The 16556-nt window shown below is 43.0% G+C and overlaps 1 protein-coding gene across 5 annotated transcripts in view; it reads right to left on the minus strand.

Moving 5' to 3' along the window:
• Acaca (acetyl-CoA carboxylase alpha) overlaps positions 1–16556 on the minus strand; it is a 271723-nt gene that overhangs the window by 5261 nt on the left and 249906 nt on the right. For all 5 annotated transcript variants that reach the window (XM_075991299.1, XM_075991300.1, XM_075991302.1 and 2 more), the window contains 3 exons: positions 16340–16452; positions 6739–6893; positions 5783–5953 (listed from right to left, as the gene is read on the minus strand). In XM_075991299.1, coding sequence (XP_075847414.1) covers positions 5783–5953; positions 6739–6893; positions 16340–16452 — 439 coding nt within the window. The remainder of the gene's footprint in view (positions 1–5782; positions 5954–6738; positions 6894–16339; positions 16453–16556) is intronic.

A 16556-nucleotide genomic window follows, 5' to 3' on the forward strand; every position in this document is an offset into this window, starting at 1 on the left:
TTGTGTTGTGGCTTCAGAAAATCCAGATAGACACAAGCAATGGCACAAAAGCCACAGCTGTAACCTCAGGCCCTGCATAGTGCGGAGTAAACATTCACAAACGAAGCATCCAGCATCAGGAAACTGGGCTGTCTTCTCACCTACTGCATGCTTTTAAAAATACCTTTTATTGCTAGGTGTGGTGGCTCACACCTTTTATCCTAGCACCTGTAAGGCTGAGGCAGGTGGATAGGGAGTCCAAGGCCAGCCTGGGATACACTAAGTTATGATTAGCCAAGGGTACAGAGTGAGACCCTGTCTCACAAAAGCAACCAACCAAACTATGCAACCAAACTATGGTTTCCTTTCAGACTCACTTCCTTCCCTGACTTAGTCGGTGGGCTGGCTGTGCCCGACTGTTTACTATGCTGAATCACAGGTTCCCAGGATTAATGGTAGTTGGCTCAGTAGTGAGCCTTTTCCAGCAGTCTTGTCTCTTTCCTGGCTCTGGATTTGCCCACCTTGGGCATCTCTGACAGAGATCAGCTCTCCCTCACAGAACAAGCTGGGAACTACCCACCTCCATGTTTTACTTGGGAGTACTCCTCTCTGAGGGTCTGCAATAGGGAAATACTTTTGCTCCACAGGAAAACTGTAGCTAGCCCTGCTGACAATGAGCCTTGCTCATGTGGTCTACTTTATACCTGGACTCTAGCCACTGGCACCTTTATAAACTTGGCCGTTTCCACTGTTGGTGATTAAGAGTTCCCTGTGGCTAGAGGACTTCACAGCTTCCCCAACTTAGAAGGATTTGTTGGAGAGAGGAGCAAAAAATAAAACAATGGCGGCTTCTTGAGCTTCAGAAGGAAACCAAACAAAACCCAACTAGATTCACTCAGGAGTTCCAAAGCCTTTAGTTTAGGAGAATATTTAATACTCTTATTAATCATTTTTAATCCGTTTGCTTTTAATTAAGAAACAGCATGATGCTTTGCTATCAACATATGCCAGGGAGCAGATTAATTGTGGCTTAAGATAACTCTCCTTGATTGGTGTAATGTATTAGCTAACGAGATGCTGGCTTCTAACGATGCTCACACACTACACTGGAGAAAGGCAGCTACCCTCTAGAGTAAATACTCTGGCCTTCCCCTCCTGCAGGCACAAACTACAGTAGGTGTTTAAACATTTAAAACAGTCCCCAGGCAGAATAACAGACAGCAACACATTCCAAGTTTTTAGATTCTAAAAATATGGACCCTGCATATAAAACATGCTGTTTATTCCGGACACAACTGGATGACACCACCAAGTCTGAAGCCCACAGTACATGAAGACAGAGGACTCTGAGTTCTAACCAATTAAATTTTAGCAAAAAGAAACAAGCTTTTGTACACACAGTGCTATGTTTTCCCTCAGTCTGTCTGGGAGGACTTACCATGCTCTAAGCTCTTCTCTTGCACTCAGGAAAAGCAGGCTGCCTTCTGGGACAGCCATAAGACTCACTAATCCAGTCATGAGGAAGGACAGTTCCAAGGGGGAAAGCCATTATCACTTTCTTCCTTAGAATTATAAAAAATGTAGCTATTTGCCTTCCTAGGATTCCAGAGTAGATCTTAAACAAGTGTGAAATGCTGGGCTGCTAGCCCCACGACACCCTTGGGCCCATATCGCCCGCCTGACATCCCAGCCAGAGCATCTTAATATCAATAAAATATCAACAATTAAACATCACAACACTGGCTTGCCTTACATGTTCACCAGACAACTCTCTCTTTCTGCATCAATGGATAAGTAAGTATCTCAGGCACCACTCAGCCTCACTAATTATATGTAATAATTAGTCTAGCTTACAAAATCTAAATGACCTGTTTGAAAAGGTTCATTTCTAATGCACTGGACAGCTGTTAAGCTCTCCCTAAGCAATAGTTGTACAGGTCCAGGGAGTGACTAGGGCACAACCTGGTGGCTGTGAGCCTCGACTATCACGCCTACAAATGACTTCACCATGTGAGTTACTTAGAGATGCTACCAGCTGGAGAAATACTTGGTGTAGACATATACATCCTAGAAAGGAAGTTGCTTTTAATGTATCTATGTTTCTAAGGTTATGACCTTCTAAAGCCCAAGATGCAATGTGATTTCTTTCAGAGTCTCTGTGGCACAACACCAAAAGACCATGTGAACAGTGGCTTGCTAGATTTTATGGCTGGGCCAGGCAATTCTTGCCTATTTTCCTCCTTACCTCATCCCTCGCTGATACACCAGGCCATCTGTGGGTGCATGAGACAGTAGAGACCTTATCAACAGTGCTTTCTCTGATCCTCATTCCATTGGAACTCCAGAATAAGAGGAAGTGGGTAACTGGACAATTAGAATGAATTAGGGCATTAAGCCCTGGGGACACTAGTGTGAGTCTGGTAGTCCTTCCAGAAGGAGTCAGTTCACCTAGTCTCATGCTTTGACTTTGCTTATGTGCTCTCTTTCTCTCTCATCCTCTCCCCCACCCCCCAGGCTCTCACCATATATTCCTGGCTAACCCGAACTCATACAAGATCACATCCTTGAGCTCTGGGATTAAAGGTATGCTCTATCATGTCTGGCTGCTATTTAATGTATAACATGCTTTACTTTTGACATTTAAACCCACTGAGTCCTGTGACACCATAAACATTATCCCCAGTTCATACATGAGGGAATGGAGGCTCAAATTATGTGTCCAATCAAATAGAAGCTAGGAACTTCTTTTTAAGTGAGTTTGTGAGATCCCAAAAATTTACATTTGTTCCCCAATGTTCCAAGCAAAGTCTTTGTTTCTCTTTGTAGCCCCAGTTGTCCTGAAACTCTATAGACCAGGCTGGTCTCAAGTGTTGTGATTACAAGCATGCACAATCACTGCCTGGCTCCGTGCAATGTTTTAATTGTGATTTCTCCTGTCAGAGTCTTCAGGCAGAGAACCAATTAGCCTATTGGAAAAACTGCATACTTCAAATTGTGGAGCTAGAAATCAAGAGAGAAACCATCCCCATGAAGCAAGCAAGTGCCATGTTTGCACAACCAAATTCAATCCACAGCTCTTGGAACCTTTTCTTTAGGGAGTTGTAGCAATGCTGTTGCTTTTACCCACGGTGAGACCATGAACTATAAACCCAACTACTTCCTACAACATGGCTGCCCAGTGGATCCAGGTGCAACCCTAGAGCTCATGGGATGGAGGTCTCTAAGGGGAACAAAAGATTCATATCGCTCAATTTTCCATTCTAAAATATTTTGCCAGGATCAAGAAAACAAAATCTCTGGGGGAAAACAATACAAAACATGGCTAATAAATGCCTGTCACTACATGCCTTCTTTACCAGTAACAGCAGCAAAGGTCTTGGTACCCAAGAGGACTCTACCAGTCTTTGCATTTGAGGGAAACAGACATGAAATCTGTCATTATTTAAAGACCCAGCCACCATACAGAGTGCTCTCAGCCACTTCTTAACATCAGGCAGCTTATATAGTAGCCCTTCAGAGGCAACTCTACACCTTGAACACTGCAGCACTTTCTTCTCTCAAGGGCGCTGCAGATTTTATCACCTATCCCACACTCAGGGCCTGCTGAGCCTGCAGAATGTGGCAGGAGGTTTCAAAGCCATATGTCCTGACTTCACAGGATCACTTGTCCTTCCTTTCTCTTTCCCCTGTCTCCTAGGATGAGAGCTCACGGGAAAGGCAATCTTCTGTAAATACAAGCAAGGGAAATAGTATCAACTGGTACTCAGTGTGAAGAAAGCCTCTTCCTGAGCTGTGAGCCTGCAGTGTCTTCTGCACTCAATCCAGCAAGGAGCCTGTGCACACACAGCTCCCCATTCCTGAGAGATAGCAATGGCCTGTTTCTTTAGACACACTGCCCCCTGGGAGGATGCCACTAAGAGTATGTGAAGGGACCTATCTATTCACTTCATGCTTGGAGGGAGGCTATTCCTTCTCCTCATCCTTGTGCCCACCGAGGCTGTGCATGTCCATTAGTGACTAATGTGGTAGGGAGGCGTATGGGCCACACACACACACTCCATTTACCTAGCCGACCACTCTTAACTGGAGAACAACCTCTTATTTTACACTTGCATGACTTTCAATGCCAACTTCCACTAGAAGCTGCGAGTAGCCACTGACAAAATTGTCTCACTCAATTATGATGCCACAGACTGACCTTAACCTCAACCAAATGTCAGAGAATGTCCCACTCCCCTGCTGCACATCTGAAATATTTATCCAAGAAGCTTTCCAATCATAAAGAAACAGGCAGACTTAACACAAAGGTGACTCTTAGAACACTCCACATGACTGGCTTTAAAACTGACGGCGAGTCTTACAGTTCCTTGATAAGAAAAGTTGTTAGCAAAGACTCCAGGTAGCATGAGGAGACTGGAGTGACCCTCTGTAAGACAAGGCACTTCATGCCACCACCAACTAATCACTCTCCATCAATATCCGACAATCGCCAAAGATTTTGATCACATAGGTAATATATTACAAAATATATCTGTTTAGTGTAGCCTGATAAAACAGGACCGGCAAGATAGCTCAGTGGTGAAAAGCACTTGCTGTCCAGCCTGAAGTCCTGAGTTTGATCCCCTGAACCAACATAGTAGAAGAAGAGAACCAATTCCTTCAAGTCATCTTATGACTTCTCCATGTAAACTGTGGCATGCCCAGACTGACACACAAAATAAATGTTTTTTAAAATGTATATAGTAACACTAAAAAAGGTTAATCTTTTCCTTGGGACTCTAATTCAGGGGTGCACACATCATACAAGCAAGAGCTCTTTCCCTTAGCCACCCACATTTGCCCTTAATTTTACTTAGTAAAAATGTAGACATAAAGGTTTAGCTTTCCCTTCCCTATTTCCTGTGGACTGTTTTGTGAAACCCAGGGATGAATGTTGACTTCAGGCTTGTCCTGTCTGTAATTCTAATGAAAGAACACTGGGTACACTGTCTTGTTAAGAGGCCCTTCTATGAGATCACCCTAAGATGATGCCAGATGCATTCCTACTGGCAGGGCAGGCATGTTCTTCCAGCTCAGATGTAAAACCAAAACTATAGTCTTAGCATCGTTTGTGTGCATGTGTGTGTGAGATCATCACATCTATTAGGCTTCCTGAGGAGTGTAATTCGGCTGCTTACAATCATCTTCCAGACAGTGCAGACACCTCTGCAGCTCAGGCAGTTGGGTTTCTACCTAGTCAACTATTCTCTGAGTCATCCTGCCAGATACATGCTGACTTTGCTAGCATACCTTGAACACACAATTGCTTCAGCTTGGAGCATTCTTTCTACCCCTGCTCCACCAACACAACTTTTCTTCTGGTTTATTAGGTCTCTGTTGAGACATCCCTTCCTCCAGAAATCTTGCTCTTCCAACTTCAAAATTGGGTATCTACTCTGTGCAATATGACTATGCTCTTTGTTGGGTTTAATACCAGCCTTGCTGCTGGGTAGGACAACACAAGCTCTCTGTGGGCAGGCATACTGCTTCTCACTGTTAAGTCCCCAGGGTCTAGTTCAGTGTCTGGCATGTTTTAAGTGTTCAAAACGGTTTGCTGAATGACTATATGGGCTGCAGATGGGCTCTTCTAGCTTTTCTAACATATCATAGCATATTATTTGGCTGTAATTTGGAATGGTAGAGGATCTGGGTTTTAGGTTCCTTGTACTCCCTACCCCTAAAGGCCTGAAGATTCTTAGCTGACAACCTTTGTAACTCTCATGGTTGGCTGTACAGCATCTAGGTTTGTAGGTGCTTCACCTACCTTTACTGTGCCTTCCACTTCTACAAACCAGCGTCTCAACATGGCCTGGATCTGGCCGTCAGTCAATTCAGGGTTGGCATTGTGGATTTTCTTCTTGACCAAGTCCTCTAGCAGGAGACGCCTCAGCCGCCAGTAGAAGAAAGTACGGGATGTTTTCCAATCTAAGATGTCCTAGACTCCCAGAAGAGCACAGAGGAATTAGTGTAGACATTCTGGCACTAACACTCAATCTGAAGAAACCCCACAGCCATAAAAAGCCACTCTCCAGAAAAGCCCTTTAGAGACCCCAAAGATGGCCTTAACTCCCTACACCCCCAGTACATCCCTAAACTCACAGAACACTGTGCACAGCCAGTATTCTGGCAAATGCTATCCTACACATGATTGTAGTTCTGAGGAAGAGGCTAAATTCCCAGAGAACTAGAAAGGGAAAAATATGTTCTGAGCAGACAACTCAACTTTCATGCAGATCAATGGTGAATTAGCTATCACCATAACTTTGACATTGTAATAATCCAGTCTGAGGATCACCCGTTTTGCTGTTCACCAATGAAGAGCTTGCCTGAGGATTCCATGGAAACCTAAATCATTTTGTTTTAGATGGCAGTGGATACAGAAAGGGGGAAATATCTCTTAAAAAATCTGAAATGGGGGGCTGGAGAGATGGCTCAGCGGTTAAGAGCATTGCCTGTTCTTCCAAAGGTCCTGAGTTCAATTCCCAGCAACCACATGGTGGCTCACAACCATCTGTAATGAGGTCTGGTGCCCTCTTCTGGCCTGCAAGCATACACAGAGAAAGAATATTGTATACATAATAAATAATAAATATTTAAAAAATATCTGAAATGGTTTGATCTGCATAAGCTGTGTTGATATGGCTCTAGCAGCTCCCTACTTGTGGGCCTATGTCACTTGCAGGGCTCTGATAAGTCAGAAATGGCAACTGTGGTACTTACATTAATAACACCCTTCTCCTGCATCCGGCCTGGTGTGTCGTGCAAGTCAGCAAACTGCACAGCTACCTGATGGTAAATGGGAATTAGGAACTCCTCCCGTTCCTTCAACTTGTTCTCCAGTTCCTTCCGCTCAGTGGGGCTTAGCTCTGGGGTGCCTGCAATTATATAAACCTGCCTGTCACACTGCAGGGATCAGGAATCTTGGCACAGATGTAGTCACAGTCCTTCCCTCTAGGACCTGGCTTTCCATTGCATCACTCTTTGCCTCATAACAGACTCTGTGAGATAGTACTCCTGTCCTTGCTTTGTCACAGAGAGCCCATGTGTCTTCTTTTCCCTACAGGTCATGAGTATGAAAGTAGTGGTGGCAATCCTGCTCTCCAGGTCTCTCTTAAACAGGAAAAGTGACCACCTGAGGTCTGTACCTCTCTCATCAGTTCACTGTCCAACAGCAAGGCTCCTCTATCCCCACAGTCAAGATACCATGCCCACCATTAGAGTAGTTGGACTAGTCCAAATATAGAATTTTGTAGGTGAGCTTCCCCTGGGACAAGAGTATAGGCCAGCAGCTCTGGTTTTAGCCAGTCCTCAATAGGTGCCTGTGAAACTGCTAAGCACTAAGATCACCCCTAAGTCGTAAGCTGCTGTATTCCTTAGCTTCTAATGTCAGATTTGAATATTCTTTTTTTTTTGCAATAGAAATGTCATGTTTTATTTTCTTTTTTTAGTTGTACAGATCTTTAATTTTTTTTAACTTTCTATTTTTAAAGATTTATGTATTTATTATATATGTTACCCACCCCACGCATGTGTGTGTGTGTGTGTGTGTGTGTGTGTGTGTGTGTGTGTGTGTGTGTATTCCTTTGTGAGTTTATATGTACCACATGCATTCAGAAGTCCTCAGAGGTCATCAGAACCCCAGATTTGAATATTCTTAAACTCAAAGTTGTACAATTCAACCAAGTAGAACCAGATTCATGTAACTCAGATCAGTCCTGACCCAATCTCTGACCAGGTGACAAAACTCTAGGTCTTAGGCTAAAAGAGAGGAAACAGGGAAAGAGAAGAGCAGATCCTGTGTGAACTGCTAAGCATGGAACACACAGTACCATCACCTCATCAGAGATGATGCTCTTGTTACAAGGAAGACCATCTCCATCTACTGGGTTTTGGTAGAGGTCTTGCTATGTTGTGCTTCCCTCCCTAATTACTTTCAGAGTGGGGTCTGCAATCAATAATGAAAATTTATCTGCCCGCCCAGCAAAGCTGAGTACATCTAACTGAATGAACAATAGGTGACATCCCTGGTGCTGGAGTTATCTGATATGTTTTGTCACTAACGCTGACAAATACACAAGCACAGGTGATGTGCTGCAGCAGAGAAAGGCCTGTTTCAAGCATATGCCTGTGTGGGAACATCTCTTGTTTTTTTATGCCACTACGAATCATATGCTATGAATAGCTTTGGGCTGCTGTGTGAGCCAGAAGTATCACACATAAGCAAATGCTAACTAAGCAAGGATGGGACTCTAGCATTTAGTTTTATTTTACGTGACTTTTTAGATGCCTAGCTCCACCTCTCCATTTTAAAACTGTGAGAAAAGCTGGGCGGTGGTGGCGCACACCTTTAATCCCAGCACTCGGGAGGCAGAGGCAGGCGGATCTCTGTGAGTTCGAGGCCAATCTGGTCTAGAAGAGCTAGCTCCAGGACAGGAACCAAAAAAGCTACGGAGAAACCCTGTCTCAAAAATCAAAACAAACAAACAACAACAACAAAAAAAAAAACCAGTGAGAAGCAGTTTCTGACCTGCTGTCTCAGGTCCCATTTAGTCTTACCAATTCCTGAGGCTGTATTCTTCTTAGCATCTTACAAGTAAACATACAGAGACCAAGAACTTGTGTGAGTCATCAAGGCCACAGATCAAGAAAGTGACAGCCAGGACTCAGGGCAGCACTGCCCTGAAGCTGTTGGACAGTGTCCCACTGCCTTTCTTACTTGCAGAGGACTACTACTTCTGTAGTAGTGGACCCTTCCATTTCAGGCTAGGTCATGTGGAAGTCACCTTAGTCCTATTGTGTAGCGAAGACAAAAGAACGTCTGCCATGTTCTCAGCAGCACCAAGATTTAAAGAAGCTTCTCCTTTACTATGAGGTTGAAGATGTAAAAATGCTGGGCCCTCAGGAATGGCAGGACTTTCATGAAGAAAGTTCAGCAGGGAACTCCAAATCCTTCAAGAGTCTTCTTCTAGGTAAGCGGCTGACATTGTACTTGAACGCACGTATGCATCTACATGGGCCATATATAACATGCCACTTATTGTGCGTCAGGCCTGCACATGAGGCTTTCAGGATCATAGACCTCATAAGTCAACACACACATGATTCAGACCTAGGCTGGACAGCTGTTAACCCTGCTGCTAAGCTGAATCCTTCAGTGCTGCCAAGTATTTTCCAGGTCGCTTCACATACATTATCTCTGATCCTTATACCCTCCTTATAGACAAACTATCCATTTTACAAACCAGAATAAGAAGAGACTCTGAAATGTAAAGTGGCACCTAGCTGGTAAGTAACACAGTCAGAATTTACACCTGGGTCTGGCCACCCCCAATGCCTGTGTTTGTCCTCCTTAATGGTACCAAAAGTGGCCAAGCAGATCTCCTGACAGTAGCTGGACTGTTGGTTCCTTGTGTTTGCAGAATTAAGAGCAGCCTCAACACTTGGATGCAGGAGGAGGAACTACAGGCTGAAGAGAGCCTTTAGGAGGAGTGGGGGAGCGCAGGCCAATTGTGCTAGTCTAGAGTTTCAAAGGAATAATGAAATAAATACTATGGTGCTCTTGTTTTCTCAGGAGTTAGAAAATGAGGCAGTGTTTCCCAAAGGCCAACTCAGAAAAGAAACAGGGCAAGGAGAGGTGTTGAGAAGACTTAAACATGTAAGAAGGTCCAGAGTCTGTGTATTTTGTTTTGAGGAAAAGTGTCTCTAATCTTTTATGTCCTAGGAGCAGAAGGCTGCTCTCAGGTGGGTGCTACCCTTGTGCTGTACACGGAGGGCCTGCTGTAGCACAGCAGCCAGCCCCGGTAATGATTTAGGGGAGATTAACAAATATGTCAATGTCTATTTTCTGCTTAATTTAAAAGCGGCGTCTATAAAGATTTTTGACTTCTGAACCCTGTTCTCCTGGAAGAAAGAAGGTAAGAATGAGGAGGGGATGAAGAGTGATTATCCTATCATTGATCGTTTGTCAGGAGCATTTCTTATTCACTGGACTATTGTAAAAAGCTAAGCTCACGATCAATCCTGTAAGCTCCCTGTACAATTAAATATCTTGGAATGGTTTTCTTTCTTTTCTAGCCAGATTGCAGGGCCTCAGGGTTTTTAGGAAAGCAAGTGTGAGTGTGTGTGTGAGAGTGTGTATGTGTGTGTGTTTAAGAATATGCTCTACAGCCATTCTCTTCTGGAGTCCTGCTCCTGTCCCTTCACAAAATCCAAGTTCCCATTAAATCCTAAAACACCAAACCTTAGGATTATAGAACCAACATACAAGAGTTAAACACAGATGAGGCATCGCTAGCCTAATCAAGTGTGAAGAGCTAATATCACTGAGAAGCTAAGTATGATGCTTCCATTTACTCTAACACATTAGACCTGAAAGGTCATGACCTCAAAGATGAGGAGACTAAGAGACAAGTAACTTGCTCAATGCTACAGAGCCAGGAAACCAGAGCTGGGGGTTGTGGCCTACAGAGTCTAGCTATAGTCCTGGATCTCTATGTATTCTTTTAGATTCATTTGTTTTATCTGTATTAGTGCTTCATTTTTATGTGTGTGTGCACCACATGTGGACCTGGCACCTACACAGGTCAGATCAGCGCCTACATCAGATCCTCTAGAACTGGAGTTACAAGTGCTGTGAGCTACCATGTGTGTGCGTGGTCTGGTCCTCTGGAAGAGTAACAAGTGATCTAACTACTGTGCTATTTCTTCAGCTATAATTCTGGGACTTTAAAACAGCTTAAACTGATCTACATGTATCCGCAGCCAGCAGCCAGCAGCCAGCAGCCATACCTGAAGCCAGGACAAGCAGTACCACCAGAGGAGCTACTGGCTTCTGCAGTAGCTGTTTAACACAGAAGGTGGCAGGTGAGGGTCAGCCCTACCCTAGGTCCTAGCAGACACAGGGAGGAGTTTTAAAACCAAGAATAATGACCCTCAGAAAGCACACCCCTCGGTCTAAGTGCAGCTTCTCGTTTACAACCCTAATCTGAGAAATGGGGATAAAGTTTTATTTAAAAAAATATTAAAGATAAAATTTTTAAAAATTTAATTTATTTATATTTTATGTATGAGGGTTTTGCATGTATACCTGTATGGCAGAAAAGGGCATCAAATTCTATTATAGATGGTGGTGAAATAACACAAGGTTGCTGGAAAATGAACTCAGGACCTCTGGAATAGCAGTCAGTGCTCTTAACTGCTGAGCCATCTTTCCAGCCCAATATTAAAGTTTTTAAAAACAAAACATTCTTAACTTTCCTTATAAAGGGGCTATAAAAATTTAACCTAACTTTTAATTTTTATTTTAAACCTAAGCTTAATTTTAACTTTTATAGACTCTTCTTCATTATCTTAAAAAAGAAGTTTGCTTTGATTGGTTAAATATGAGATATACAAGAGATAAGAGCTGGATTACCCTCCCTGCAGGGCTCCTGAACACCACAGATATTAGGTCTTGATACTGAAAAGCCACAATAACTGTAATTCTTCTTCAGGATCAAAGACATCAATACAAGTAGCAGTTAGAAGAACTATGCACTCATGTTTTCTTTGTTGGGAAAAAATTCCTCTATGAAGATAGTAAAAAAAAATCATCTAAAGTATCTCCATATTTCCATATCCATAACAGGAGTGCTTTAAAAAGCAAAAAACCAAAAGCCAAAACCCACAAAAACCATTCTTGAGAAACTGTAAGTCAGACCTTGTTTTAAGTGCCCCAAGGGAGCTATTTAGAATGAACTTTGCAGTGAGTCCTTTGGTAAAGCAAATAATCCTTCTGTAATGGGAATAATTTTTCTCAATGTATCTAGGTTTCCCCTGACCCACAGTTCTATTTTCATGTCTGCGTTTTTGTTTTTTCAAAAGGGGGCACACCTACCTAAATACAACTGCATATCATTGCATTTTGATTCTAAGTGCGATCTTCTCAGGGGATGTCTGATCCTGAAGTTCCTTGCAGTAGTGTTAGTAATCGCTTGTTCATATTTAAATAACCATTATATTAACTCAGACTTCCAAATAAGAATAAAAATCGAATAATTCTCCCTTCAATTCTGCCCCCTAACCCCATACAGACATGGCCACATGAGAAAGTGAGGAAACAACAGAGAATTTTCTGGATTCTGGTATAGAGATCTCTCTACAGCCTTTGTTATTTTCTCTCCCTAATCTGTTCTCCCTAAATCTGACAGGAATCTGGGCCAACTGAGAACAAGTAGGGAAGAGGGCCTTGGACATATTCTGACAATGGTCTTCAGGTAGAGAGAGGCCTGGATTTAATGAACAAAATCCCTGCCAAGTCCTAACTGTGAATCATACCTTTCTGGCGGGAGTGGGGTGGAAGGTGGGAGTGGGAATGGGGGAGGGGGCACACAGGTGCTTCTGAAGTGTAATTAATTGAATTGGATTGGGATCAAACTAAAACAGCTCCCCCAAAAATGTCACAGTCTCACTAAATTTCATCAAGCCAAACAGGCTTTGAATTAAAGTGAAGGTAGGTTTTTAGCTACTACCAACTTAAGGTGAGATCTCATTTACTTTCATGACAAAAAAAAAATACTTTCCTCAGCTTCCTCACCACACAGAACACTCCAAGCACTACAGGAGAGACACCACTTTCAAGGCATATAAACTAGGACATGTTTATTTCCTAGTCTCAACTTCCGAGGCAGATCCTCTTTCTGCTTCAGAAAAGCAATACTGGGTCTTTTTAGTTGATAACAGCTTGAAGGGGTAGGAAAATGCATGATTTGACAGTAACCCTGAATCTCCACCACCCAAGATAATCCTTTCCAGGTCATTCTTGTTGATAAAGAGGTAGCTCTGGAGAAAGGCATTCTGGAAGTTTCTACATGCATATCTGCAACTGCACAAATCTTCAACTGCACCAGGTACCTCAGGTCATTAGGCATGCTGGGTGCTAGTTAGGCCTGAAGGATCAAGCGAGGGCCAGGAAGGCGCTGAACGTGTCAGCCATCAGGGAGGTTTCATATGGGAAGAACTATGGAGCTACATGGCAGGGTGCCCAGCTGTTTGGGAACAGGGCCATGACAGAGAACAAGGGTCTCCCTACCTGACTCCTTTGCCCGGGTGCTTGCTGTACTGAGGGAAAGGGACAACAGGAAGCTAATAACTGCTTTGCACTTGGGCTGCATAGTTCTGTCTCCATCTAAATTGATACATCATTTCACTCTGCATGTAAAGAGGAGGCTCAATAAAGATCTATGGGAGAACCCGGCTCACAGTTCAGCAAAGGCCAGGCTAGCACAGCACTTCTGCTCCCCAGCCATTCCTCTGCTCTGGTTCTGAGAGGCAGCACAGGGATTGACACTGGAAGACTGGGACTCTGTTTCCAGGGAAGGAATTTGATTTCCTTAAGTCCAAAATGATCGATGACTTTAGCAAGGCATGCACTGAGAACACAGGGTCAGAACTGGCTCAGCAATGAGACATTCTGCTATCTGAACTTAGTTCACTTACTTTTAAGGGCAATTATTTTGCTGTTGTTACTGTAGATCTGCAAACTTCTTACCCAAACCAGCCACAGAAAATGGTTAAAAACTCATTTAAAAAAAAGTAAACTCCTGATTTCAATCCTTAGCTCTCTTATGTCATGTATCTATCAAATAAAGAGTTTGGAAGAGATGAAGTTAACTGTTCAGAAATTGTTATTCATATCCTTAGAGAATGAACTGTATTTTGTGCAGTCTCCACCGGTTAGTCTAGGTGCTCTGTGAATGCTCCCCAGTACAGAGGCTGACTTGGAAGGAGATCAGAAACACAAGATAACAACCACTCCCATAGGCTTTCTCCTAAATCAGATTTCCTCTGTGCAGTTGGTTTTAGCTCACAAAGGGATAGAATCCCTGTTTGATTTAGACCAGGCTCAGTATTCAGCTTAGGGATTGAGAATTCTATTCTGTGCCCTCACGAACATTTATTGTATATTGTGGAAGACTCGTTTAATCTTGCTTTTTTTGCTTCAATTTCCCAATCTGAAAAATAAGGTCATTTTTCACCTACTTTGTAAAAGGTATTTTGGTAGTCTTTTGGTAAGGGATTGTGAAAGAAGTCAGAATACAGTGTAAACTCTCCCCACATTGGGTTTCTATTATGTTGTAGTGCATCCAAGCCAATTTGCTACATCACAACTACTTGAGTAGTCTCTGAAAGGCTGCAAATACCTGTAAGTAACATATCAGTGCTTAGACAACTATTTCTAATTTATGTCAAGATACCTTGGGTCAGAGCTTGCTTCATATTTAGCAGACTATAAATTCATTCATTCATTCATTCATCGTCTTCTTCTTTTTTTTTTTTTTTTTTGAGACAGGGTTTCTCTGAGTAGCCCTGCTATCCTGAAATTCTCTCTGGAGACCAGGCTGCCCTTGAATTCAGGGATCCACCTTCCTCTGACTCCCAAATGCTGGGCACAGATCCTTTTTTAATGTCATTGTTTGGTCAAGGTTAACTAAATATGATTTTCCTCAGCATAGATAGGAAATTGATAATGAGATGATTCCTAACAAATGATTAAATGGCCATCATTTGGGAGTCTCCTCCCTCTTCCCTACACATGCTTCTATAGTTAAAGGTGCTTCTGTGAGAAGGAAGCTCTGGCCCCACACCCCTCACCACCCAGTTCTTGTGCACACAGATGTGGAGAGGATCCTCTTACTACCACCCCGTTACTCAAAGGGATGATAACAGCCATTGGGGGGTTAAAAAGAGGCAGTGAACCCCCAGTTAATGAGTAGGAATTCAGCAGGCAGTGCAAGATAAATGGGGCTCTCTCTGCTTCTGCTAGAGTCAGCATGAACTGCGGCCCCGCGGCTTGTTTGTGGCAAATGGAGTGCGCGAAATATCAAAGGGCAGTGATCCAGAAGAAGACCGACTTTGACAAATTTTAAATTGGCCAGAAAGAAAACCAGGGGGAAAAAAAAAGGAGGAACAAAAATAAATGAAAGAAAATTAGGCAATTCTTTGTGTCCTACAATTGTGGCATTGCTGCCTTTGTACAGAATTATTGGTAAAACAGCAGCGACGATCACTGGATGCCGGGAGCAATTATGAGCCACCTAAGTGAGATGCTTATCAGTGGCTGAAGCTTTTAGAGCTTCGCTGTGTACAGTTGTAAGTAACTCACTCTTGGGTTGCAGTCACTTTAATTAAAGTGTATAGGGTTGGTCAGAAGTAATTATCCTGTTTGGAAAAGAAAGGGGGGAAAATACCTCAACACATCTGGCGGCAATAGATTTGAGAACAACTTCTGCCAGTTTCCCTCTGTACGTGTGCTTTCCCTAGGAAGGGTCAGGCTGCGGCTGGGTTAGTTTTTGGTTGCTGTAACCTGACAGCAAACAATGGGGGCACAAACTGATTATTGAAACTCAAGTCACCACTTTTGGCCAGGTTCCACTGCTTAGACATGCAGCCTCAACACTATAGGCACTCAGGAGGGTGTCTGATCCTACATGGTAAAGATAATAGAATCTCCAAATAGTATTTCATTAAACTGTTCCCTGGACCATAAATGAGCTGGCGTCTTTCTGCTCCTCCCATTCACTAGGTTGTACTACTTCTTAAACATAACCTTTCTATTCCTTTAGAAAAACAAAAACACAATAAAACAAAACAAATTATCCTAAGCAATCTTTACTGACATAGCAAGTGGCTCAAAGGAAGAAAACCAGTGTTTTAAAAGTACCCAAAAGTCATTATAGGGCTCCTACAGTTTAGTCTTCTTCCAAGAGCTCTGAAAACACACGAGCAACAGAGAACTGGCTAGATGCACGATGTGCACCTGCTCCAAGGGCACGACTGCTGCAGTCACTATATCGAGGCATATAGTGCACAATCTTTACTTCCATTTTCTGTAGCTCAGGCTGACCCCAGGACACTGTCTGGGTAGAAACTAGCTTTTCTATAATGTGACACTGACTCATAACCCCCAGAAATGAGACAGGCTGTCCAGAGACTACAGAAATAAGAAATATTTAAGTTGCAGATATTCTTCACCTGATTAGCCTGCCTCCCAAAGCAACCTCTAGCTAATGATACTCTACAAGAACATCCCATTAAGTGGGTTATTTGCAGTTTAAGGAAATATCAGAAGAAAAATCATGTGACTTTTCTTTTTCAGTAATCTACCTTCCCTCCTATCACACTATTTCATTCTACCAGGGTTCTTACCACATAGAGGATAGTAAATAAAGATCATCATGAATTTGATCAAATGCTTCAGTGCCTCCTCCCCTGACCTATGAATGCACTCATTACAAATCAGCTGAATGGCTCATTGATTTGCCAGGAGAACAAGCAGACGTACCCAATCGCTCAGCCAAGTGGATGTAGACTGGATCTACCCGACGCATGGTTTTCACCAAATCCTTTTTGCGGAATTTGATTTCTACTGTCCCTTCTGGTTCCAGAACAGATCCCCTGGATGCAAAAAAGAAAATAAAGCAGAGGACACAGAATGATATCAGTTATAATTTGTGGACCAGGAAATAGCTTCATTACTGTTTTAGCCACCCATGGTTCTC

This window comes from Microtus pennsylvanicus, chromosome 11 (genome assembly GCF_037038515.1).
Source record: "Microtus pennsylvanicus isolate mMicPen1 chromosome 11, mMicPen1.hap1, whole genome shotgun sequence".
Taxonomy (NCBI): domain Eukaryota; kingdom Metazoa; phylum Chordata; class Mammalia; order Rodentia; family Cricetidae; genus Microtus; species Microtus pennsylvanicus.